This window comes from Scyliorhinus canicula, chromosome 9, assembly GCF_902713615.1.
Source record: "Scyliorhinus canicula chromosome 9, sScyCan1.1, whole genome shotgun sequence".
Classification (NCBI taxonomy): domain Eukaryota; kingdom Metazoa; phylum Chordata; class Chondrichthyes; order Carcharhiniformes; family Scyliorhinidae; genus Scyliorhinus; species Scyliorhinus canicula.
The window spans coordinates 103,280,235-103,304,966 of record NC_052154.1 but is presented as its reverse complement, the minus strand read 5'-3'; the positions used below and the strand labels follow the sequence as shown (position 1 = coordinate 103,304,966).

The 24,732-nt window shown below is 48.1% G+C and overlaps 1 protein-coding gene across 1 annotated transcript in view; it reads right to left on the bottom strand.

Annotated features, from left to right (window-relative positions):
- The window catches only part of chid1 (chitinase domain containing 1), a 190,395-nt gene that overhangs the window by 105,008 nt on the left and 60,655 nt on the right, over positions 1-24,732 (bottom strand). Inside the window, exon 6 of the mRNA XM_038806039.1 lies at positions 11,542-11,603. Coding sequence (XP_038661967.1) covers positions 11,542-11,603 — 62 coding nt within the window. The remainder of the gene's footprint in view (positions 1-11,541; positions 11,604-24,732) is intronic.

Here is a 24,732-nt window from a genome sequence, read left to right as displayed (position 1 = left end):
TTAGATTGCATTTTAAGTGTCTGGTCACTATTAGCTGTTGGTTGCGGGGGGTGGGGATGTGGAGGGTGGTGTTCTATTGGGGCAGAGTAGGTTATAATTGGTATGGGGGGGGGGGGGGGGCTGTTTTTGGCTGGTAGAGTTTTTTAAGGTTATTGGTACGTGCTTTATCGTTTGATTCGTACGTCTAAAATGTAAAAAAAACTCAAATTTAATCGGAATGCCAAGGCTTTAAACTTGAATTTTACAAATGGCTGTTGCCAGGTGCTCTAATTATGTCAATTTTACTTCTGTTTATATACTACACACCACTGATTCAAAGGAGATAGGTTTTGAGGCTGAGCGTGTTACCGGTTGGTAATTTTACACATTAGCTATTTAATGATGCTCCTCATTTATCAAAAGCAGGCAAAGAATAAACTTGTATGAGCAGTTTACAAGGTCAGAGTTCCTCTCTACTGACCATGGTCAGATCACAAAACCAATAACAGCTTGCCTGGGATGTGGACTGAACACATGCATTTCCCAAGAATATTGCCATCCTAACTGATGTTAGTAACAGACAAGTTAGATTTCAGGATGGAATCCAGCTGGACAAAGAGGTGGGTTTTAAAAGAGGTGGAGAGAGAGAGATTTGCAAGGTAAATTTCAGAGGTTATGTTCCAGACAGCTGAAGGCATGGCCACCAAAGTTAAATGATAAAAATTGAGAATACATAGAAGGACAGAATTGGAGGAGTGCAATGATCAATGGGGGGGACACGGTAGCACAGTGGGTAGCAGAGTTGCTTCACAGCTCCAGGGTCCCAGGTTCGATTCCCAGTTTGAGTCACTGTCTGTGCGGAGTCTGCACTTTCTCCCCGTGGGTTTCCTCCGGGTGCTCCAGTTTCCTCCCACAGTCCAAAGATGTGCAGGTTAGGCGGATTGGTCATGCTAAATTGCCCTTAGTGTCCAAAAAGTTTAGGTGAGGTTACTGGGTTAGAGATGGAGCTGTAGGCTTGGGTAGGGTGCTCTTTCCAAGGGCCGGTGCAGACTCGATGGGCTAAATGGCCTCCTTCTGCACTGTAAATTCTATGAAATTCTATCTCAGGTGGTTGTACCTGGTTGAGGGGTGATGACACCTTGCGGCTAACCAAAGTCTCCTCACTTGGCTATACCTTGCATCAGTGAAGGAACGGCAATATATTTCCAAGTTGGGATGGGGGTAGCTCAGAGGCAAACTTCCAGGTTGTGATGTTCCCAGATATCTGCTGTTTTTGTCCTTCTCGATGGGAACCACCATTGGTTTAGAAGGTGCTGCTTCAGAAGCCTTGGGGAATTCCTGCAGTGCATCTTATAGATGATGGACATTGCTACTACTGTTAGTCGGTGGTGGAGGGATTGGATGTGGTGGATGGGGTGCCAATCAATGGGCTGCTTTGTTCTGGATGGTGTCAAGTTTTAAGAGTTGTTGGAGCAGCAACTCATCCAAGCAAATGGAGAGTATTCCATAACACTCTTGACTTGAGCCTTGTCGATGATTGACAGCCTGGAGAGTCAGGAGATGAGTTACTTACCTCAGAATTCCCCAGCCTCTGACCTGCTCTCGTAGCCACTGTACTTATGTGGTTCGGTCTCTGGTCAATATTCCTCAGGGTTACCACTGATGTGGAGGAATTCGGCAATGGTAATGCCATTGCATGTCAAGGGAAGATGGTCATTTCTGTGTGGCATGAATGTTGCTTGCCACTTATCAGTCCAAGCCAGAGTATTGTCCAGTTTGCTGCATACGGGTACAAACTGCTTCAGTATCTGAGGAGTTGCAATCATAATAGAATTATAGAATCACTACACTGCAGAAGTAGGCCATTCGGCCCATCCTGTCTGCACCAACCTTCTGAAAGAGAACCCTACCAAGGCACAATCTCCCAACCTATCCCCATAACCCCACCTAGCGAAATTCCGTACATCTTTTGATTGTGAGAGGAAACCGGAGCACGCAGAGGAAACTCACGCAGACATGGGGAGAATGTGCAAACTCCACACAGTCACCCGAGGTCGGAATTGAACCTGGGTCACTGGAGCTGTGAGGCGGCAGTGCTAACCACTGTGTCACCATCATCAGCAAACATCCCCACTTCTGCTCTTAGGAAATGAAGGGAAGGTCACTGATGAAGCAACTGAAGATGGTTGGGCCAAGGACACTATCCTGGGGAAATCCTGCAGTGATGTCCTGAGACTCAGATGATTGTGCTGAATATGACTACAACCTGTGGGGAGATATCCCCTGCTCCCTTATTTTCCCTTCATCTCATCCTCTATGTAAATATTCCAATCCCTATTCATGGCAACCTCCTTAACCTGTCATATCATGTGGCCTTCCTACCTCCATCGGTAGCTAGCAAAGACCATCTTTGATAACTCCTTTGGATCACTTGACATCCACATCTCATTTCCTCCTCTAAATTACAATTTCTATTGTTTCCCTCCCTGGAGGAAAAATCTCCCCCACTTAACTGCATTCTCAAATTCCCAATGTTCTACCCACTGGGTCTCGGGTCACGAGAATATTTCTGCCTTGCCATCTTGCTTACCACACCCTAACTTCCACCTTTGATATCCGAGTTCTTCTTAAACTATTACACTCAAACCTTGCACATTCCCCCTTTCCAGCCCTCATCTCTACTCCCTTAAATCCAAAGGTCACACACTGGAAAAGATTTTGCAGACAACTGGTTTAGCCATTCAGTGTCATATCTGACCTGGACCAGAGCACCAGCAGGCTGTCAGCTTCCTTTTCCAGGATTGTCTTGGAGGAGGTAACAAGCCGGCCTCTTGTCTTGACTGCAAATTCTCTTTTAAAACTCCTTCCCACCCTCACCTGCCTTCCCGACCCTCACCTCCCCGTCCCCGCCTTGCCTCCCCCACCCTCGCCTTCCCGACCCTCACCTCCCCCCCTGCCTCGCCTTCCCGACCCTCACCTCCCCCCGCCTTGCCTTCCCCACCATCACCTCCCCCCGCCTTGCCTTCCCCACCATCACCTCTCCCCAGCCTCGCCTTCCCAACCCTCACCTCCCCCCCTGCCTCGCCTTCCCGACCCTCACCTCCCCCCCTGCCTCGCCATCCCGACCCTCACCTCCCCCCGCCTTGCCTTCCCCACCATCACCTCCCCCCGCCTTGCCTTCCCCACCATCACCTCTCCCCAGCCTCGCCTTCCCAACCCTCACCTCCCCCCCTGCCTCGCCTTCCCGACCCTCACCTCCCCCCCTGCCTCGCCTTCCCGACCCTCACCTCCCCCCGCCTTGCCTTCCCCACCATCACCTCCCCCCGCCTTGCCTTCCCCACCATCACCTCTCCCCAGCCTCGCCTTCCCAACCCTCACCTCCCCCGCCTCGCTTTCCCGACCCTCACCTCGCCTTCCCAACCCTCACCTCCCCCGCCTCGCTTTCCCACCCTCACCTGCCTTCCCGACCCTCATCTCCCCCTGCCTCGCCTTTCCCACCCTCACCTGCCTTCCCGACCCTCACCTCCCTCATCTTCGATAAGGGCAGAATGAAAATGAAATGAAATTAAATGAAGGCTTCAAATGAAGTTACTGTGAAAAGCCCCTAGTCGCCACATTCCGGCGCCTGTTCGGGGAGGCTGTTACGGGAATCGAACCGTACTGCTGGTCTGCTTGGTCTGCTTTCAAAGCCAGCGATTTAGCTAAACAGAATCATCTCCACTTGCATTATTAAAAGATTAGAGATGATCTAAATCAATTTAGACATTTTGCTTTAAAAACACAGGACATGAACCAATATATGAAGGCAGCTGCTGATGTTTGCTATAACAGGGTCAGGTTACAGGCTGGTCAAACACCCAAATTAAAGCTTTTAAGGTCTGTGTAGAGAGAAGCAGACAGGCAGCCACCGATGGGGGAAATTCATCTCCTTTCAGGCCTGCAATTGGCTCTTCAAAAGATTGTGGATAAAAAAAATGCATTAAAAGTTGAAGCACTTGCCGCCTCCGAAGGACAGGAAGCTTTCTAAATGCTGAATGGTATGAAGAACAGTTACTGAACAAACTGATTTCGAAGGGACTGACAAAACTAGCAGTCGCTGAAGAAACAGAGCTACGAGTGCAGATGAGGTGGATTGGCTGTGCTAAATTGCCCCTTAGCGTCTAAAGATGTGCGGGTTAGGTGGCATTACGGGGATAGGAGGGGCAGGGAAATGGGCCTAGGTTGTGTGGTTTCTCAGAGGTGCAAATGTGATGGTCAGAATGGTCTGTATGGATTCTATGGTCTTATGATTCAGACTCTGAGAACGTCGGAATGTTAAGAAAATAAGAAGGTAGTTGAGAGGCAATGTTTTCCAAACTTTTTTTCCCGGGACCCACATTCACCAACCGGCTGACCTTTGTAACACACCATTATTGTTCATCTTTAATGCGATTGGGGAGCCTATTCATTTTCACAATCTCACTTGCTTTGTTCCTCAATGTTACATTTCTGCCACGGACTTCAGTTCCCGCTGCATCCCTTGGAAAAAAATCAAGTGGTTTGTCCTCAAACTCGCCTTGCTTCGCCTCGCAAACTCATCTTCAACTGCCTTTGAAGTTTTGAGGGTTTTTAAACTTTAATTTTTCAGCACTCCCCTGCATATAACACATATCGGTTTTGCATCCTGATTTGCAGTGGCACAATTAATAACCCATACTTCAAGTAATTATCTTTATGCTGCTTTGTTTTCCGATTTCTTCAAATTTGTTTGTTCACCAGAGGCCCTGGAGCTCTGTATACAGCTCAGACCAGCACTGCTTTGTCCTGCCGTGGACTCTCCTGTGAAGTTCTCTCCAGTAGATTAAGTTGCGAGATAGTCATCCGTTTGTGACTCTGGCCCTCTCTTCCCTATTACAAAATAATCTATCTTCAGTTCTTCACACAGTCCTGCGCTTGCTTGCTGGCAGCTACAAAATGGTGGAATCTCTTCTTCATAATTTCCTGCCCAAAGCACGAATGCACAGGGCACTTGACGCCAGTGTGCATGCGACCTTTTATCTGCCACCTCTTCTGGCAGGAGGGCTCGGTCATTTGTATATTAAAGGCCGGACGCAGTCTGCAAATTTTTTGTTTAAACTTTGAAACTTTATTTCCTGTGATAACTGATGGCAAAGACTTCACACAGCATCAGGTAGGCAGGATAACAACTAGATTTATTTACTCTACTCACAATACTACAATTACTGTACTTCTGGATGCACAACCATGGTTTCCCTGGCGATTCTCATGGGTGCATTTTCTGGATGCTGCTGGCAAGGGCCGCAGTGTTGGGCCACTCTCTCAATCGCGGAGTCCATCCCGGGCCAACAAACATAGCTGCGAGCCAGCATCTTCATTTTGGCCTCCCGTGGGTGCCCATTGTGGAGGTCCTTCAACAAGGACCCTGCTCAGGACGACCACTCGTATCCTCCACAGAAGGACACCGTCTTCTACACTCAGCTCTGGTAGCTTTGTGGTGTTGGTCCTCAGATGGCCCAGCAGTGCTCTATGCTGGGCCCTGTATTGAACCACACGCCGGTCCCGTGTCAATTGTGCGTCTGCCTGGGTCTACTCCTTGATACTGGCAAGGTGTCTATGAAGTTGAGAACGACGATTACCTCCGCGGCCGAAACAGGCATTGGCGGTTTCGTGGAGAGGGGCCAGTGGCTCAACGCATCGGCGTGTGGTATTTTTGAGCTCGGATGCATTTGTAGGTGGCTAGCAGTAAAGCCCACTGTTGGACCCAGGCGGATGAGATCGGCGCGATCACCCTGTCCTCTTTAAATAATCCCAGCACAAGCTTATGGTCTGTATAAATCGTGAAGGCACGTCGGTAAACATACTGATGGAACTTCCGTACCACAAATACAACAGCCAAACCTTCCTTCTCAACCTGCACGTAATTTCGCTCGGGGCTGGCAGGTATGTGGGAAGCGGAAGCTGTTGGCCGTTCTGAGCAGTCAGGCATCCAGTGCGCCAGGACCACTCCGACGCCTTAAGGCCAGTGAGGAGCACCGGCTTAGACGGGTCGAAGTGTGTTAGCAGTTATTTTGACGATTGGTGCCGCCTGATCTCCTGGAAGGCCTTCTGGTGCGAGGGACCCCAGTCCTATCATGCCCCTTTTTTACAAAGGGCGGGTTGAGCAACGTGGCCATTCTGAATCAAACATTTTCCGTAGTAGTTCACCGGTTTGAGAAGATAGCGGAGCTCCATCGGGCCATGAGGATGGGGGCCTGTCGGATTGCCCGCACCTTGCCATCCACTGGATGGAGGCCCAGCTATCCACCCGATAACCCAAGTAAGTGACCTCAGGGACATGAAAAATGCATTTCTCCCTTTGGAGGACGACACCAACCTGCTCAAGCCTCTTGAGGACTTCAGCGAGATATTCCAGGTATTCCTTTTAGGAGGCGATTGTAATTAGGACATCGGGATACGCAGCATTGGGTAATGGTTGAGGCGGGATACCCGGCTCACGGTCAGTTTGTAGTGGCCGCAGAGTCATACGGATCGGTCAGGCTTCAATACCGGGACCGCATTCTGCGAAGTGGATGGGGCAGATGATGCCCAAATGCTTTAATTCCTGCCCCACAGACCCCAGAGGCCCAACAGACCCCAGAGGCCCAACATATGTGAATTAGCCAATAATTTGTGTATTTTCCTGAGATCTTTAAACCTTGACTTCTCCAATGGGTTGCAGACACTCATTGGACTACTCCAATAAGTCACAGATTTGTAAGTAAAATATTAACAAAACTGTTTATTTATAACAAAAGTAAAAGATGAACATATGTTAAGAATGGAACAATGGTTTACTCATCGAATTATTCCCTAAACCCTGTCCCATCCTCCATCAGACGCACACAAGACAGACACTTGGAGAGGGTAGGGAAAGGATTGAAAATAATAGGGATTAAAAGGGTGTGGGATGGTTCTTTATTGCTGAGGTCGCGATCTTTGTGGCCGCCGATCTTCCAAGGTTGCAAAGTGTTAAAATCATCGGTCGGTTTGTATACTCTAACGGTTGTCTTCAATTAGAACATGCAAGCAGTAGAATTCTCTCTGGGGAGCCAATTTCAGTTGAATGACCTCCATCAGACAGGCTCTCTGACTCACTATGACAATATTAAAATCTATCACCTGAGGATTTCACATAGATTTTTAAACAGCCCCCTCTCCCAGCAGGTGGCATTGGACTGGAACCTCCCATAGTTTGAACTGCTTATAGAGAGAAAGGTCTTTGAACACAGTTCATCAGTTGAGAAAACTCAGATTCAGCTCCCCAGCCTTCTAATCAGAAGTTACATTCACAGGCCTGACTGGATAGAAAGATCTGCTTTAGCTTCCAGTGCTGCTTCACACAGACTGGCTGGAAGCATTTTAAAACGTTAGACAGATTGTTAATAGAGAGAGTGTTTTAAATTGGCAGCCTTCCAAACAGAGGCAAGGCTTTCACAGATCTGGCTGCCGGCTGCTTGCAGCTTTTTGATCAGAGGTTTAAACTTGCACAGGACTGTTAGAAGGAATGTGCTGATCTGCTCACTCCAGCCTTTCTGGGAGAGATGTTTCACAGGCATCTGCCCAGCTCTCTTCCCGGAACAAAACTGAAAACGGAGAGCCAGCCTTCCTGTCTTTCTGAAAACTTCATTTAAAAAATATTTTTCATTAAAAGGCATTTTGCATATATACATAGAAATATCAGAACTAAAATCAACAGATACAAAACCCAAGCCAACCACGGCAACTGATAACAAGCCTGCAACACATCCCGCCGTCACATCCGGAGCTGATTCGCAGGCTCCCCCCTCCTCCCCGCGCACACCTATCCTCCACTCCTGCAAGAACCGGCTCATACTCACAGCCGTCATGTGGGCCGCATACACCACTCTTGACCTGTGGATGTTTTTCCCGCCCACACGGACATAAAAAACAACCCATTTATCTTCCTAAAAAAGGACTTGGAAAGATGGGGAGGTTCTGGAACACGAACAGGAACTTGGGCAACACAGTCTGCATGCATCCTGCCACTGACAAAGGCAACACATCTCACCACTTAAAGTCCGATTTCATATCTTCTACCAGTCACACCAAACTCAATTGATGTAACTGAGCCCAGCTCTGCGCCACCTGTATCCCGAGATACCAAAAACTCACACCCACCACCCGGAACGGCAACACCACTAACCTCCCGTCCTGCCCTTTGGTATTAATCGGGAACACCTCACTTTTCCCCCATGTTCACCCAGAGAAGCAGATAAATTCCGACAGGATCTCCATAATTTTATCAAAACTCCCGACCAGGTCAGGGATATACAACAGAAGCTCATCTGCATACAAAGAAACCCTATGCTTGACCCCTCCCGGCTCAATCTTTCTCCAGCCCCTCAACACCCTGGGCGCCATTGTCAATAGCCCTATCGCCAGAGCAGAAAGCAGCGGGAAGAGCAGGCACACCTGTCCGATCCCCCGGTTCAATCCGAAGTATTCCAAACTCGTCTTGTTCATCCGGACACGAGCCATCAGCGCCCTGTACAGCAGCCAATCCCAATCGACGAAGCGCTGCCAGACCCAAACAAGCCTAGCACCTTCAACAAATACACCCAAACGACCCATTCAGAAGCCTTCTCCTCGTCCATTGCCACCACCACTTCTAACACCTACTCCCCCCCCTGCCCCCCAAGGGTGTAAGAACATTGAGCAACCTGCGCACATTTGTTGACAGCTGTCGCCCCTTCACAAAACCCGTCTGGTCCTCTCCCATCACCCCCGGGACGCAGTCATCTATAGCACCTTCACTAACATGGCATCCACATTTAACAGCAAAATCGGGTGGTTCGACCCACACTGCTCCGGGTCCTTATCCTTCTTTAAAAATCAACAGAATGGATGCCTACGACATTGTGTGTGTGTGAGAGGGGGGCAACCCCCTTACACGAATCATTATACATCCCCAAAAGCAGGGGCCCCAGGTCTGCACCAAACCTCTTCTAGAACTCGACTGTACCTCCATCCGGCCCCGGGGCCTTCTATGCTTGCATCGAACCTATGCAGTCCATCACCTTCCTCAAGTCAATAGAGGCCCCTAAACCCTGCATCTTCTCCTCCCCCACCCTCAGAAACTCCAGCCCATCCAAGAGCCGCCTCGGACCCTCCTCCTCAGGCAGAGGTTCTAACTCATACAGATTTCTATAAAAGGCCTTGAATACTCCATTCACCCCCCTCTGGCACCGATACCACCTTGCACCTCTCACTCTTCACCCTTCTGATCTCCCTAGTCGCGGCTTGCTTCCTCAGTTTGTGCGCGAACATCCTGCTCGCTTTCCCCCATACGAAATACTTCTCTGGCCCTCCACAATTGCCCTGCCGCCTTTCCCATGGACACCAACCCAAACTCCATCTGGACCCTCGGTTTTTCCTTTAATAGCGCCTCCTCTGGCGCACCAGAGTACCTCCGGTCCATCCTCAAAATCTCACCCATGAGCCTTGCTCTCTTTCCATGCTCTCCCTGTGCGCCCGAATCGAGATGAATTCACCCCTTACTATAGTCTTAAGTGCCTCCCACAGCATGGAGGCCGTGACCACCCCAGTGTTTTTCAGCTCTACATAGCTTCAGATGGTCGCCCTCATCCTCTCACACACCCTTATCCGCCAACAATCCCACATCCAACTGCGTTTCTATTGGGCTGAGAGGGGGTTCCGACATGAAGAATAAGTGGTAGTAGCGGGCGTTGCTTAGCAACAGGGGTCCATTTCCCATAGGGAAGCACTTTTCTTTGTTCTTAGTTTTAACCGGACGCCAGGGCAGTTAGAGCCAGGTCACAGAGGAGTGAACAGTTCTCCAGTCTGCCAGGAGAAGCTGGACAAGACAGGGGAGTTGCAAAGATGTTTCAGAGGTAGATGAAACATTTAAAGCAATTATGCGCTGTTTGCACAGCAACCAAGACATAGAATCCCAAGTGGGTTGGTGTGAAATCCTGAAATGGATTCTCTGTTAAAAGTGGTGAAGTAGCTTGTTCCGGTGGCACAGTGGTTAGCACTGCTGCCTCACAGCTCCAGGAAACGGATTCAAATCCAGCCTTGGGTGACTGCCTGTGGGGAGTTTGCACCTTCTCTCCGTGTCTGAGTGGGCTTCCTCTGGATGCTTCAGTTTCCTCCCGCAGTCCAAAGATGTGTAGGTTAAGTGGATTCGCCATGCTAAATTGTCCCCTAGTGTCCAAAGGTTAGGTGGGGTTACTGGGTTACAAGGGTATGATGGGAGGTATGGGCTTGGGAGGGGTGCTCTTTCAAGGCTCAGTGTAGACCCGATAGGCCGAATGTCCTCCTTCTGCATTGTCAGGTTAGGTGGATTGGCCTTGGTAAACTGCCCCTTAGTGTCCAAAAGGTTAGGTGGGGGTAGGGGATAGGGTCAAGGAAGGGTGCTCTTTCGAAGGGTCAGTGCAGACGTGATGGGCCAAATGGTCTCCTTCTGCATTACGTGCTATGATTACGTGCCAAGGCCCATCTTCTCAACCTTGCCCCGATGATGATCCTCAGATTACATCACCACCAGTTAGCTCTCACCCTCAAAAGGGGAAAGCAGCCTATGGTCACCTGGGACTGTGGCGACTTTACCTTTTCTAGTTTAAGATGTACTTTGTTAACCACGTTAATTGTTTTTGTGTGTAATTGTTAATTTAAGGGGAGGGGAGCATTGTACAATAATCCAACTTTCCTGTTTAATACATTTTTTTTTACTTGTTGAAACTAATTAGCGATCCTGTGACTCTGTTCCTCCACATTTTTATTAAAAGATAAAAGTTAGGGTCGTTTGAGCCACGGTTCCATTCTAGGATCACCCCGTCCAGTTGCAGCCTCAACTGGGATCATAACAGAAAGGTAATCATAACCTGACAATTTACATTTGATTTCTGCCATTTTTCCAAGAGTCAAAAGGATTCTAGTATTCTCAGCTTCCCGTCTTCTTCAACTTTAGGCAACAATTCTCTGCTGCAGCATTCTCCTCTCAAAAGCCAAAGGTTAGAACTGGAGCCAATCTTTACACACTTGTATATTTATTTACAGAGTTAAACATTGCAATCATATACCTACTAATAGAACAGCCACAATTTTAATCTGTGCCAATTTAGGGGCACATTTGCTCAGTTAATGCCCACTACTTACATACAATTAAACACAATTATTGTACAGCGGCCAAATTCCCAAGATTCATTATTCTTTGAGTGAAAACATTTTCACTGCAGTCCTATATGGCCAATCCCTTATTCTGAGACTGGAACCCCCTTTTTTTAGATTTCCTAACTGGAGGAAACATCCTCCTCGCATCAACCTATTCAAGCCCCGCCTGATGGACGGGCAGAAAACCAATCAGCTGCTCTTCGAACTGCATGGTCACAAGAAACTGCACTCCGCCCCCCCACCCCAACAAACTGGCTTGTTTTGTTTTCTGTGTTGTCCTGCAAAGGCCGGAGGACAGATAACTTCTTTCCAATCTTCTTTCCCTTCAAACCAGCAGTAACAGCTCATGATCAATATACTTTTACTTACTTCCGTCTCTGACCACCAAGTTGGCTCCAGACCTCTAATACAAAGCCATCAAACTCTTCAGCCTGGGGAGAAGAGATCACAGGTAAACAGTCACATTTATACGGAGCTACATACAAAGGCAGACAACTCTGGAGAAAGATTGGTGGGTTGGAAAAGAAGACTAGCAAGGAAGATAGTGGAACAGGAATGGTAGGAGTTTTTGGGGGTTATTCAGGAGGAACAACAGAAATTCATCCCAAGGAAGAGGAAACATGCCAAGTACAGGACAAGGTCCATGGTTGACGAAGGAAGTCAAGGACAGTATAAAAGCAAAAGAAAAAGCATACAAAGTGGTAAGGATTAGTGGGAAACCAGAAGATTGGGAATCATTTAAAAGCGAGCAGAGGACAACTAAAAAGGCATTAAGGGGAGAGAAGATGAAATATGAGTGCAAGCTAGTTAGTAATATAAAAGATAGGAAGAGTTTCTTTCAATATATAAAAGATAAGAGAGGCAAAAATAGATATTGGACCACTGGAAAATGTGGCTGGAGAAGCAACAATAAGAAACAAAGAAATGGCAGACGAACTGAATAGTCACTTTGTATCAGTCTTGATGGTGGAAGACACCAGTGGGATGCCAGAGCTCCAGGAGAATCAGGGGACAGAAGTGAGTGCAGTGGCCATCACTAAGGAGAAGGTTCTGGGGAAACTGAAAGGTCGAAAGGGGGATAAGTCATCTGGACCGGATGGACTACACCCCAGGGTCCTAAAAGAGATAGCTGAGGAGATTGTGGAGGCATTGGCGGTGATCTTTCAGGAATCACTGGATGCAGAAAGGGTCCCAGAGGACTGGAAAGTGGCTAATGTAAAACCACTGTTTAAGAAGGGAGGGAGGCAGAAGACGGGAAATTATAGGCTGTCTGTTTTAGAGTCTGTTATTAAAGATGACATTGCGAAGTACTTGGAAGTGCATGGTAAAATAGGACTGAGTCAGCACGGCTTTGTCAAAGGGAGGTCACGTCTGACAAATCTGTTAGAGTTCTTTGAGGAGGTAACAAGGAAGTTCAACAAAGGAGAACCAGTTGGCGTGATTTTATTACATTTCCAGAAGGCCTTTAACAAGGTGCCGCATAGGAGACTGATAAATAAGTTAAGAGCCCATGGTGTTAAGGGTAAGATCCTGGCATGGATAGACGATTGGCTGATTGGAACAAGGCAGAGAGTGGGGATAAAGGGATCTTTTCCAGGATGGCAGCCGGTGACTGGTGGTGTGACTTACGGGTCTGTGCTGGGACCACAACCTAACACAATATACATTAATGATCTGGAAGAAGGAACTGAAGGCATTGTTACTAAGTTTGCAGATGATACAAAGATCTGTAGAGGTGACAGGTAGTATTGAGGAAGCAAGGGGGCTGCAGAAGGATTTGGACAATCTAGGAGAGTGGGCAATGAAGTGGCAAATGAAATACAATGTGGAAAAGTGTGAGGTTATGCACTTTGGAAGGAGGAATTTAGGCATAGACTATTTTCTAAATGGGGAAATGCTTAGGAAATCAGAAGCACAAAGGGACTTGGGAATCCTTGTTCACGATTCCCTTAGGGTTAATGTGCAGGTTCAGTAGACAGTTAAGAAGGCAAATGCAATGTTAGCATTCATGTCAAGAGGGTTAGAATACAAGACCAGGGATGTACTTATGAGGCTGTATAAGGCTCTGGACAGACCCCATTTGGAGTATTGAGAGCAGTTTTGGGCCCTGTATAGAAGGAAGGATGTGCTGGCCTTGGCAAGGATCCAGAGGAGGTTCACAAAAATGATCCCTGGAATGAAGAGCTTGTTGTATGAGTGACGGTTGAGGAATCTGGGTCTGTGCAAGTTGGAGTTTTGAAGGATGAGAGGGGATCTTATTGAAACTTACAAGATACTGCGAGGCCTGGATAGAGTGGACGTGGAGAGTATGTTTGTGCTTGTAGGAAAAACTAGAACCAGAGGACACAGTCTCAGATTAAAGGGACGATCCTTTAAAACAGAGATGAGGAGGAATTTCTTCAGCCAGATGTTGGTCAATCTGTGAAACACTTTGCCGAAGAAGGCTGTGGAGGCCAAATCACTGAGTGTCTTTAAGACAGAGACAGATAGGTTCTTGATTAATAAGAGGATCAGGGGTTATGGGGAGAAGGCAGGAGAATGGGGATGAGAAAATATCAGCTATGATTGAATGGCGGAGTAGACTCCATGGGCCGAGTGGCCTAATCTGCTCCTGTATCTTATGGTCGCACTTCAACAGAGCTAGGACAAATGTCCTCACAGGAAGGTGAACCTGTATGACTGGGAAGGGTTTAAACTATTTGCAGAGCGTGAACACTAGAATAGCAGGAATTAGACATGGGGCAAATGAAAAGCTCTCTAAAATAGGTTTAAGTGCATCTGTATAAATGCAGAGAGCTTGGCAAATAAGATTACTGAGGTACAGGCACAAGTTACCAACTGGGACTATCTTTAGTGGCAAAATTGAAGCCTGGTTCAAAGCAAAAGGCAATTAGGAACGTAATATTCCTGTCTAAAGTTATTCAAGGAAAAACAGGGGAAGAGGAAAACGAGAGTGGAAGTACTGATTAAATTACCTATTATAGCACTGGGGAGGGAAGATGTAATTGATCAGTCAAAGACAGTATCTGGTGAGGAGCTCTTGCCAGTGGCCACTATTTGTGGCGCATTCGGGGGTTTCCCCGATTATTCACTCTTCCCCCCCCCCCCCCCCCGATTGTTGTCGGCCTTTGGGGCCGTCCAGAGGAGCCGGTTTGCAAACCGGCGAGGAACCCCGTGCGGGTGTCGGGCGGCTGGAGCTGAGGCGTCGGGCCCAGGGCGCGCGGAGGTCGGAGCAGCGGGGGCAGAGCTAAACGGAGGCCGAGGCAGCGGGCCCGAGGCCAGGGTAGGTGAGATGTTCCACATCGGGTGGCTCCTGCCTTGAATGTTTTAAGAAGTCTGAAGTCCAGTCCCAGGGCAATGCTTGAGGAATACAATAAAGAAGAGAGAGAAGTTTCAAAGAAAGTTTGTGGAAAAAAATATATATATTTTTTCTTCTTTTTCGTGAAGGGAGAATTTTATTTTGGAAAAACATTGAAGGAGGAAAGAAGGGGGAAAAAAAAGTAAAAATAAGTCGTTAAAGCATGCAAAAAGCAGCGTCAAAGAAGGGAGGAAACGCGGGCTCGCCGTTGCATGAGAGGACCAGCAAAAGCGCTGACAAGATGGCGGATGCCGGACCGCATGGTGAGGCTGCACTGCTTACGGTGGAAAAGATGACCGAGGTGATGGCTGTGGAGTTGGAAAAGCAGTTTGCGAGGCGCATGGAGGTTTTGAGGAAGGAGCTGGCGGTTGCATTGAAGTAATTGGTGGAGGAGGCAATTGTTAATAATGGATAGGGGCGGTCAAGCTCATGGGGCAGGGCCCGGTGGTATGATGATAGTGGATAAGAAGGGTAGGGGGGTTGGTGGTGGCTCCGGATCTGAGTAACAAAGTCTTTGAGGAATTTTATGAGAGGTTATACAAGTCAGAGCCACATGGGGGAGAGCGGGAGATGCAGGAATTTCTAGATGGGTTGGAGTACCCGAGGTTAGGGGAGGGGGGACAGGGCTACATTGGAAAGAGCGATAAAGGAGCAGGAGATAAAAGATGCGATTGGGAGGATGCAGTCAGGGAGGGTGGCAGGGCCGGATGGGTTTCTACTGGAATATTATAAAAAATTCAAGGATAAGCTGACACCCCTGATGGTGGAGATGTTTGAAGAGGCGATAGGGAAGGGGTGCTGCCACAAACTTTGGGGCAGGCGTCGATTTCCCTGTTGCAAAAAAAAGATAAGGTCCCGACGAGTGTGGGTCGTATAGGCCCATATCACTTTTGAATATGGACGCAAAAGTATTGGCGAAGGTACTGGCGGGCAGGCTGGAGGAGTGCTTCCCGAAGGTGACAGGTGAAGATCAGACGGGGTTTGTGAGAGGGAGGCAGCTCTTCCCAAACATTAGAAGGGTATTGAACGTGGTTGTGGCACCGGCGGAGGGGAAGGAAACAGAGGTGGTTGTGGTATTGGCCGCTGAGAAGGCGTTTGACCTGGTAGAATGGGGTCACGATGGCAGTTCTGGAGCGGTTTGGGATTGGACCAAGATTTAAGCTACTATATAAGGAGCCGAAGGCGAGTGTCCACACAAACAACATCAGCTCAAGATACTTTTCTCTCCACCGTGGGACTAGGCAGGTATGTCCTATGTACCCCCCTGCTGTTTGCACTCGCGATTGAGCCGTTGGCCATTGCATTAAGAAGTTCGAGGGTATGGAAATGAATAGTGCAGGGGGGATAGAGCATAGGGTGTCCTTATATGCCGATGACTTGCTGTTATACGTGTCGGAACCGAGTGTGTCGATAGGGGGAATATTGGACCTGCTTCGGGTGTTTGGGTCTTTCTCGGGGTACAACCTAAATCTAGACAAGAGAGTGAGTATATTGTGGTGTCTCGATCGGGAGTGGGGGCAAAGGTGGGAGGGCTGCCATTCCGTAGGGCAGGGGCTCACTTTAAGTACCTGGGGGTGCAGGTTGCCTGGGAGTCGGGAGGCTCCACAGGTACAACATTTCTAGTTTGGTGGGGAGAGTGAAAGCTGATCTGGCAAGGTGGGATGGTCTCCCTCTGTCACTGGCGGGTCGGGTGCAGGCGGTTAAAATGAACGTGTTGCTGCGATTTCTGTTTATTTTCCAATGCCTGCCGATTTTCCTGCCAAAGGCTTTTTTCAGAGAGATTGAGGGAATGATTACTTTGTTCATTTGGGGAGGGAAGGTGGCCAAAGTTAGAAAGGTGCTGCCACAGAGGGGAAAGCTGGCAGGGGGTTCGCGTCTTCCGAACTTGATGTATTATTACTGGGCGGCGAATGTGGAGAAGATGCGGAGCTGGGTCAGAGGGGTTGATTCCCAGTGGGTCAGAATGGAGGCGAGTTTGTGCAGGGGGTCGGGACTGAAAGCACTAGCAACAACGCCGCTCCCGATGGCCCCAGAGAAATACTCAGGGAGTCCGGTAATAATAGTTTCATTGAGAATTTGGAGGCAATTTCGCCAACACTTCGGGCTGGGGGCAGGGTCGAGGGAAATGCCGATTCGGGGGAACCACAGATTTGAGCCAGAGAGGTGGGATGGAAATTTTCAGAAATGGGAGGAGAAGGGGATTAAGACGCTAAAAGATTTGTTTCTTAGGGGTCCGTTTGCAGGATTGAAGGAGCTGGAAGCGAAATATGGGCTGAAGCAGGGAGAATGTTTAGATACACGTAGGTTCGAGATTTTTCCAGAAAGGAGATACAGAGCTTCACGGTGGAGCCGGCCTCCACATTGCTGGGGGAGGTGCTGATGACAGGGCGGCTATTGAAGGGGGTAGTGGCAGCGGTCCACCTCGTGCGCGAGGTTGGGGCTGATCCAGCTGAACGTAGTATGCAGAGCAGGGGGGGGGGGGGGGGGGGGGGGGGGGGGGCATATTCGGGGTGTCGAACCAGCCAGGGTTGGCAACGGGTGCGGAGGCAGATGTTGTAGCCTTCGCTTCATTGATCACCCGAAGGCAGATCCTGATGGGTTGGAGAGCAACCTCTTCACCCTGTGCCCTGGCGTGGCGGGGGGGACCTGTTGGAATTCTTGACTCTTGAGAAGGTTAAGTTTGAACTGAGGGGAAGGATGGAGGGGTTCTACAATTAATGGGTATTATTCATTCTGCACTTTTAAGAACTGGATAACATCGAACATTAGTTGGGGGGGTGGGGGGCTGTGTGCGTTAATGGTGACCATGGCGATTCCTGATTCCTTTTTGTCATTTGTTTATGTGAACATGCGGGCTAATATATGGGGTTTGGTGGGAGGATGGGATCGTTGTTATTGATATGGGGATTGACATATTTGTTACTGATTATTGTTTATTGTTGGCGGGTGTAAATTTGGGAGAAAATGTGAAAAAGGAGGAGAATAAAATATTTTTTTTAAAAAACAGTATCTGGGTGAGAATTGAGAATTAAGGAACAGCAAAGGGGCTGTTATGTTTCAGTGTGTATACTGCCGGCCATCAAACAAAGGAAAGAAATAGAGGAAGGTATTTACAGGCAAATTATAGAAAATGAAGAACTATTAGAATAGTGATAATGTGAGACTTCAATTATCCTAAATTAGACGATGATAATAACAGCTTATTGAGTAACTGGGGGCTGGTGAGAGGGGGGAGGGCGGGGGGGAGAGAGAGAGAGAGAGAGAGAGAAAAAATTCTGGAAGTGTATGCAAGAGAAGTTTGCTGATCAATATGTTTATCATCCCAGCATGAAGGGGAATGACCAATGGCGCTGGATCTAGTTCTGGGGAATTGAGTAGGGCAAGTGGAAAATGTTTCAGTGGATGAGCAATTGTTTTATTTGTTTATGGGATGTGGGAGTCGTTGGCTGGGCTAACATTTATTGTTACTCTCTAACTGCCCTAAATAAGGTGGTGGTGATCTGCCTTCCTGAATAGCTACAGTCTGTGTGACGTTGGGCAGGGAGTTCCAGGTTTTGCCAATAAGGGAAAGAAAATATATTTCCAAATGAGGATGGTGAGCAGCTTGGAGGGGAACTTGCAGGTGGTGGTGATCCCAGGTATCTGCAGCCCATGCCATTCTAGGTGGTAACGGTTGCAGGTTGGAGGGTGCTGTTGAAGGCACCTTAGTGAGTTGTGGCAGTGCATCTTGCAGATGGTACACCCAGCTGCCACTGTGCGTTGCAGGGAGTGAATATCTAAAGGTTGTGACATGGTTGCCAACACCATCCTCTTCCATTGCCACTCCACTGTCATCCACCTCGAGACCGCTCTCACATGGTCCCGTTCTTATCTAAGCACAGCCAGATAATTATTTTCAATGGCATCTATTCCTGCTCTCACTGTTACTTCCCCAATAATTAATTCATTTCTATCTACATGCTACCCCTGGGCAACATCAGCCAAAGGCACAACACCAATCTTCACATGGACATTGACAACACCCAGCTCTACCTCACCACCACTTCTCTTGGCTCCTCTGTCATCTTTTTTTATTCATTCATGGGATGTGGGTGTTGCTGGCTAGGCCAACATTTGTTGTCCATCCCTAATTGCGGTTGCAAAGGTGGTGGTGAGCTGCCTTCTTGAACCACTGCAGACCCTGTGGTGTAGGTACACCCACTACGCTGTTAGGGAAGGAATGCCAAGATTTTGACCCAGCGATAGCGAAGGAACGGTGATATATTTCCAAGTCAGGATGGTGAGTGGCTTGGTGGCGAAGTTGCAGGTGGTGGTGTTTCCAGGTATCTGCTGTCCTTGACCATGTAGATGGTGGTGGTTGCAGGTTTGGAAGGTGCAGTTTCAGGACCTAAAGTATCAAGCTGTTTACCTGACGTACATGGTACTGGATGAGCAGAAATTTCCTCAAATTAAATATTAGAAAGACTGAAGTCATTTTTTTCAATTTCCACAATAAATTCTGTTCCGTAACAACTAGCTCTCGCCCTGGCGACAGCATGAGATTAATCCAGTTTGTTTGTGTCATATTTGACCCTGACAGGAGCTTCTGGTCTCATCTTTCTGTCATCACTAAGACTAGCTAGTTGCAGCTCCATACATCGCTCAACTTCTTCAATCTCAAATGGGAGGAGGAGCTGGGTGAGGAGATTGAGGAGGGGACGTGGGCGGATGCCCTAGAAAGGGTGAACTCCTCCTCTTTGTGTGCGAGGCTTAGCCTCATACAGTTTAAGGTACTGCATAGGGCTCATATGACCGGGACAAGGATGAGCCTTTTTTTGGGACCGAGGACAGGTGTATTAGGTGCTCAGGGAGCCCAGCAAACCATGTCCACATGTTCTGGGCATGCCCAGCGCTGGGGGAATTTTGGAAGGGTGTAGCAAGGACGGTATTGAGGGTGGTAGGATCCAGGGTCAATCCAGGCTGGGGACTCACAATATTTGGGGTTGCAGTGGAGCCGGGAGTGCAGGAGGCGAAAGAGGCCGGTGTTCTGGCCTTTGCGTCCCTAGTAGCCCGGCGGAGGATTCTTCTTCAGTGGAAGGATGCGAGGCCCCCAAGCGTGGAGGCCTAGGTCAACGATATGGCGGGGTTTATTAAATTGGAGAGGGTGAAATTTGCCCTAAGGGGGTCAGTGCAGGGGTTTTTCAGGAGATGGCAACCATTCCTAGATCTCCTGGCAGAACGGTAAAACAAAAGGTCAGCAGCAGCAGCAACCCGGGGAGTTTGGGGGGGGGGGGGGGGGTTCTCTTTGTTTTTGTTTTGGGTTGAATATCTGCTTTTTGCCAATGACGGGCGTTAATTTATTGTTTCTCTTTTGTATTTACGGCGGGGGGGGAGGGGGTTCTGTTTTTTTTTGTTCTTAGAATTTTCTGTTATTGTTTTCTTTTGTGAAAATGTGAATAAAAATTATTTTTTTTTAAAACTTCTTCAATCTCACCTCATCTGTTGGGTTAGCTCTCGACTCGACTATTCAATACGCTCCCAGCTAATCTCCCACACTGTTTGTGTCTTAACTTGTAGCAAGTCCTATTCCTTGATCACTCCTGTGCTCACTTACCTACATTGGTTCTCGGTCAAGCAACATCTCAAATTTAACATTCTCATCCTGGTTTTCAAATCCCACAATGACTCTTCCTCTCCCCATCTGTGATCTCTTCCAACCCCACAACCCTTCCACGTATCTGCACTTCTGGCCTCCAATTATGCCCAATTCTGGCCTCTTGAGCATTCCCAATTTTAACTGCCCCGCCATTGTGGCCGTGCTTCCAGTTACCTCGGCCCCCCCAAGCTTTGGAATTCCCTCCCTACACCTCTCCACCACGCTTTTCTCCCAAAGGCACTCCTTAAAACCCACCTCTTTGACCAAGCCTTTGCTCTTGTAATCTAATAGCTTGTTACTTGATTCCATGTCACACTTTGTTTCATAATGCTCCTGTGAAGCATCTCATGACATTTCATTATGTTAAAGGGCGGCACAGTAACACGGTGGTTAGCACTGTTGCTTCACAGCGCCAGGGTCCCAAGTTCGATTCCTAGCTTGGATCACAGTCCTTGTGGAGTCTGCACGCTCTCCCTGGATCTGCCTAGGTTTCCTCCGTGTGCTCCGATTTCCTCCCAGAAGTCCCGAAAGATGTGCTGTTAGGTAATTTGGACATTCTGAATTCTCCCTCAGTGTATCTGAACAGACGCCGGAATGTGGCAACTAGGGGATTTTCACAGTAACTTCATTGCAGTGTTGTAAGCCTATTTGTGACAATAAAGATTATTATTATTGTAAGGAGCTATATAAATTAAGTTGTTGCTGTAAAGTCAGGGACCAGTGATCATAATAGACTGGATGGTCTAGAACAGTGATGGAATAGGATGAGATGCCATCAAAGGCTAGCTTCAAAAACTTACGAAATTATCTGGCCTAGGTGGATTGTGATCAAAACTTGGCAAGAAGCCCAGTAATTGAGCAAGGGAAATGGAAAGAGGAGGCAGTTCGGCTACATAGTGGTCACATTCCCATTAGGAACCCAAGGACACCCAGAGCTGGAATTACCTGTCATGACAATTGCACGATTCATAATACAGGAGAGAGTCTAGCCGAAATGAGAAAGTATGAAGGACTATAAGGAATGAGTGAAATCAAATAAAATGAAATGAAAATCGCCTATTGTCGCAAGTAGGCTTCAATGAAGTTACTGTGAAAAGGCCCTAGTCACCACATTCCGGCGCCTGTTCGGGGAGGCTGTACGGGAATTGAACCGTGCTGCTGGCCTGGCTTGGTTTGCTTTCAAACCAAGCGATTTAGCCCTGTGCTCAACCAGCCCCTATGGCGGAGAGAGTATGGCACTGGCTCAGTGACTAACTTTAAAGAGAAGCCAATACTTTTTTATAAGCAGATCAATAGTAAAAAGGGTAGTCACGGAAAGGGTGGGGCTAATTGGGCCCTTTAACTTTCAACGTATTCAATGTGAGCTGGGACATGGGGATCATTACATCAGTAATGACCTCAGTTGGTCAGACCCACAGTAAGCAGCTGCAAAGGTGTTATGGAGCCTTAGCCAGTCACATGTGGGGAAATCCAAGGTGCTGATTTTGAAACCTAGTATTGTGTAAATCTGGCCACTGGGAGGCAAGGCAGCATCTCTCCACAAAACTAGCCTTTACTTTTCACAAGTAGTTAATCCTCTGTCCAAGAGGGCAGCAGAACAACACTTTGTTCAGTAATGCCTGCATCAACGACCCAAAAAGCATTTGCTGGGAGGGTTTAATTGACCAATAATTGCCCTCGATAGGGATCAATGCGAACTTGACTCGAGATATACCAAGCAACGCAGGTCCTGTCCTCATCATCATTCAAATTTAGGACCCACACTCTGAACAGCTGCAGAAAAGAAAATTCCTTTGAAATCAGGAAGAAAGAGACTGCAAAGTTTAATCCCCTCCCCAAATCTACAACGGGGCAAGAGAAAAACTCTCACATCATTTACCCATAGGATGCCTCACAGTGATCCCCCCTCTTCTGCTTCAATCATAGAATTTACAGTGCAGAAGGATGCCATTCGGCCTATCGGGTCTGCACCAGCCCTTGGAAAGAGCACCCCACTTAAGCCCACACCTCCACCCTATCCCCACAATCCAGCAATCCTACCCAACCTTTCTCGACACTAAGAGCAATTCTTTTAGCATGGCCAATTAACCTAACCTGCACATCTTTGGACTATGGGAGGAAACTAGAGCACCCGGAGGAAACCCACGCACACACGGGGAGAACGTGCAGACTCCGCCGGGTAGCGAACCCGGGACCCTGGTGCTGTGAAGCAACAGTGCTAACCCCTGTGCTACCGTGCCGCCCAATGAGTCATTACCCATTCTGTTACATTTGACCACAATTATCATTCCTGAGACCATCATTTATTTTAAAACATTCGTGATCGATCCAGTTTAAGATTAGTGCCCACCTAACCAGTTGGGCTCTGCCCCACCCAGACATTAGCAGTCCAGCTCTTCCCAGGCCCGACATCAACATTCCAATTGCTGTTGACAGTCGGACACAGAGGATAGCCCACTGAGCTCATCATTTCTGTGGCCTCTCCCATCTGCACTCAGACTGAATCATACAAATATCACCACTCCACAATTAACTCCAGTTGACTATCCTGAAATGGCTTGAAACCACTCCCTTACCTCAGGTAACTGGCTAACACAAGGGGACCTCGGATCCTGCTGGCTTTCCCCAAGTAAATAACAGCCATGAGAGGAGGGAGGATACCACTGGAATAATTGACTAATGGGAAGTGAGTGTCATATTCAATGCAAGTGTGAGAATATTGGATGTTACAAGTCACAATTTAGCAGCTGCGCTAGCCACGTTTACAAATACCATAATGGCCGCTAAATCCCACGAGGCCAAAATAGGATTTGTGCGGGTGAGGTTTTGGTTTCCAATCTTCACCTCCATCTCCAATGATGCAATCAGGTTGACGCCCAGCAACGGTGTGAGCCCTATTTGCATCTATTAAATCATTAGTGGATTTGATGCCACTTCTCCCACTCTCAACCACGCTGACACGAATCACTACTTGTTTTCAAAAACAAAAACCAGTCATGATGACCACGCCAGGGGTGCACAGCAAGGTATAGCCCCCAGATGGTGTGGAACATGCCCAGTCAGTGTTCTGGCACTGCACTGTAGCAGGGCGAGGCCCTCTGGGGAGCTCCATTGCGGGGAGTCCCTAAAAATGAGGTATCAACCTAGCAAAGCTACAGCACAGGACTACTTGCATGCCAAACAGCATAAGCAGCAAGTAATAGACAGAGTTAATCAATATCACAACCAACAGATCAGATCTAAACTCTGCGGTCCTGCCAGATTTATTCATGAATGGTGGTGGACAATTTAAAAACCTCACTGGAGGAGGAGACTCCATAAATATCCTTCCTCAACACTGGCACCTACCCAACAATGTGGAAAATTGCACAGGTATATCCTGTACACAAAAAACAGGACAAATCCAACCCAGCCAATTAATGCAATCAATAGCACTATCAAACAGCACTTACTTAGCAATAATCTGCTGACTGATGCTCAGTTTGGGTTCCATTACTCAGCTCCTGACCTCATTACCGCCTTGGTTCAAACATGGACAAAAGAGCTGAATGCCAGAGGTGAGGTGAGAATGACTGCCCTTGACATCAAGGCAGCATTTCACTGAATGACATCAAGGAGCCCTGGCTAAACTGGAGTCAATGGGAATCAGGGGGGGAAACTCTCTGCTAATTAGAGCCATACCTGGCACAGAGGAAGATGGTTGTGGTCAACCACCTCAGCTCCAGGACACCACTGCAGGAGTTCCTCAGGGTCGTGTTCCAGGCCAACCATCTTCAGCTGCTTTGTCGATGACCTTCCTTCCATCATAAGCTCAGAAGTGTGGATGTTTGCAGATGATTGCACAATGTTCAACACCATCCCTGATCCCTCAGACACTGAAGCAGTCAGTGTCCAAATGCAGCAAGACCTGGACAATATACAGGCTCGGCCTGACAAGTGGCAAGTTACATTCATGGCTCACGAGTGCCAAGCAATGACTATTTCCTACAAGAGAGGATCCAACCATCGCCTCTTGACATTCAATGGCATTACAATCGCTGAATCTCCCACTATCAACATCCTGGGGATTACCATTAACCAGAAGCTGAACTGAACTAGCCATATAAATACCATGGTTCCAAGAGCATGCCCTAGGCTGCGAACCCTGCGATGAGTAACTCACCTCCTGGCCCCACAAAGCCATCCATCTGCAAGGCACAAGTCAGGAGTGTAATGCAATACTCCCCACTTGCCTGGATGAGTGCAGTTCCAACAACACTCAAGAAGCTCTACACCGTCCAGGACTAAGTAGCCCGCTTGATTGGCACTGCAGCCACTCTCTCAACCACTGATGTACAGTAGCAATTGTGTGCACCCACTACAAGATACACTGCAGCAACTCACCAAGGCTCTTGGCAGCATATTCCAAACCCACGACCACTACCATCTAGAAGGGCAAGGGCAACATGCCTGGGAACACCACCACCTGGAAGTTCCCCTCCAAGCCACTCACCATCCTGACTTGGAAATATATTGTCGTTCCTTCACCGTCGCTGGGTCAAAATCCTGGAATGCCCTTCCCAACTGC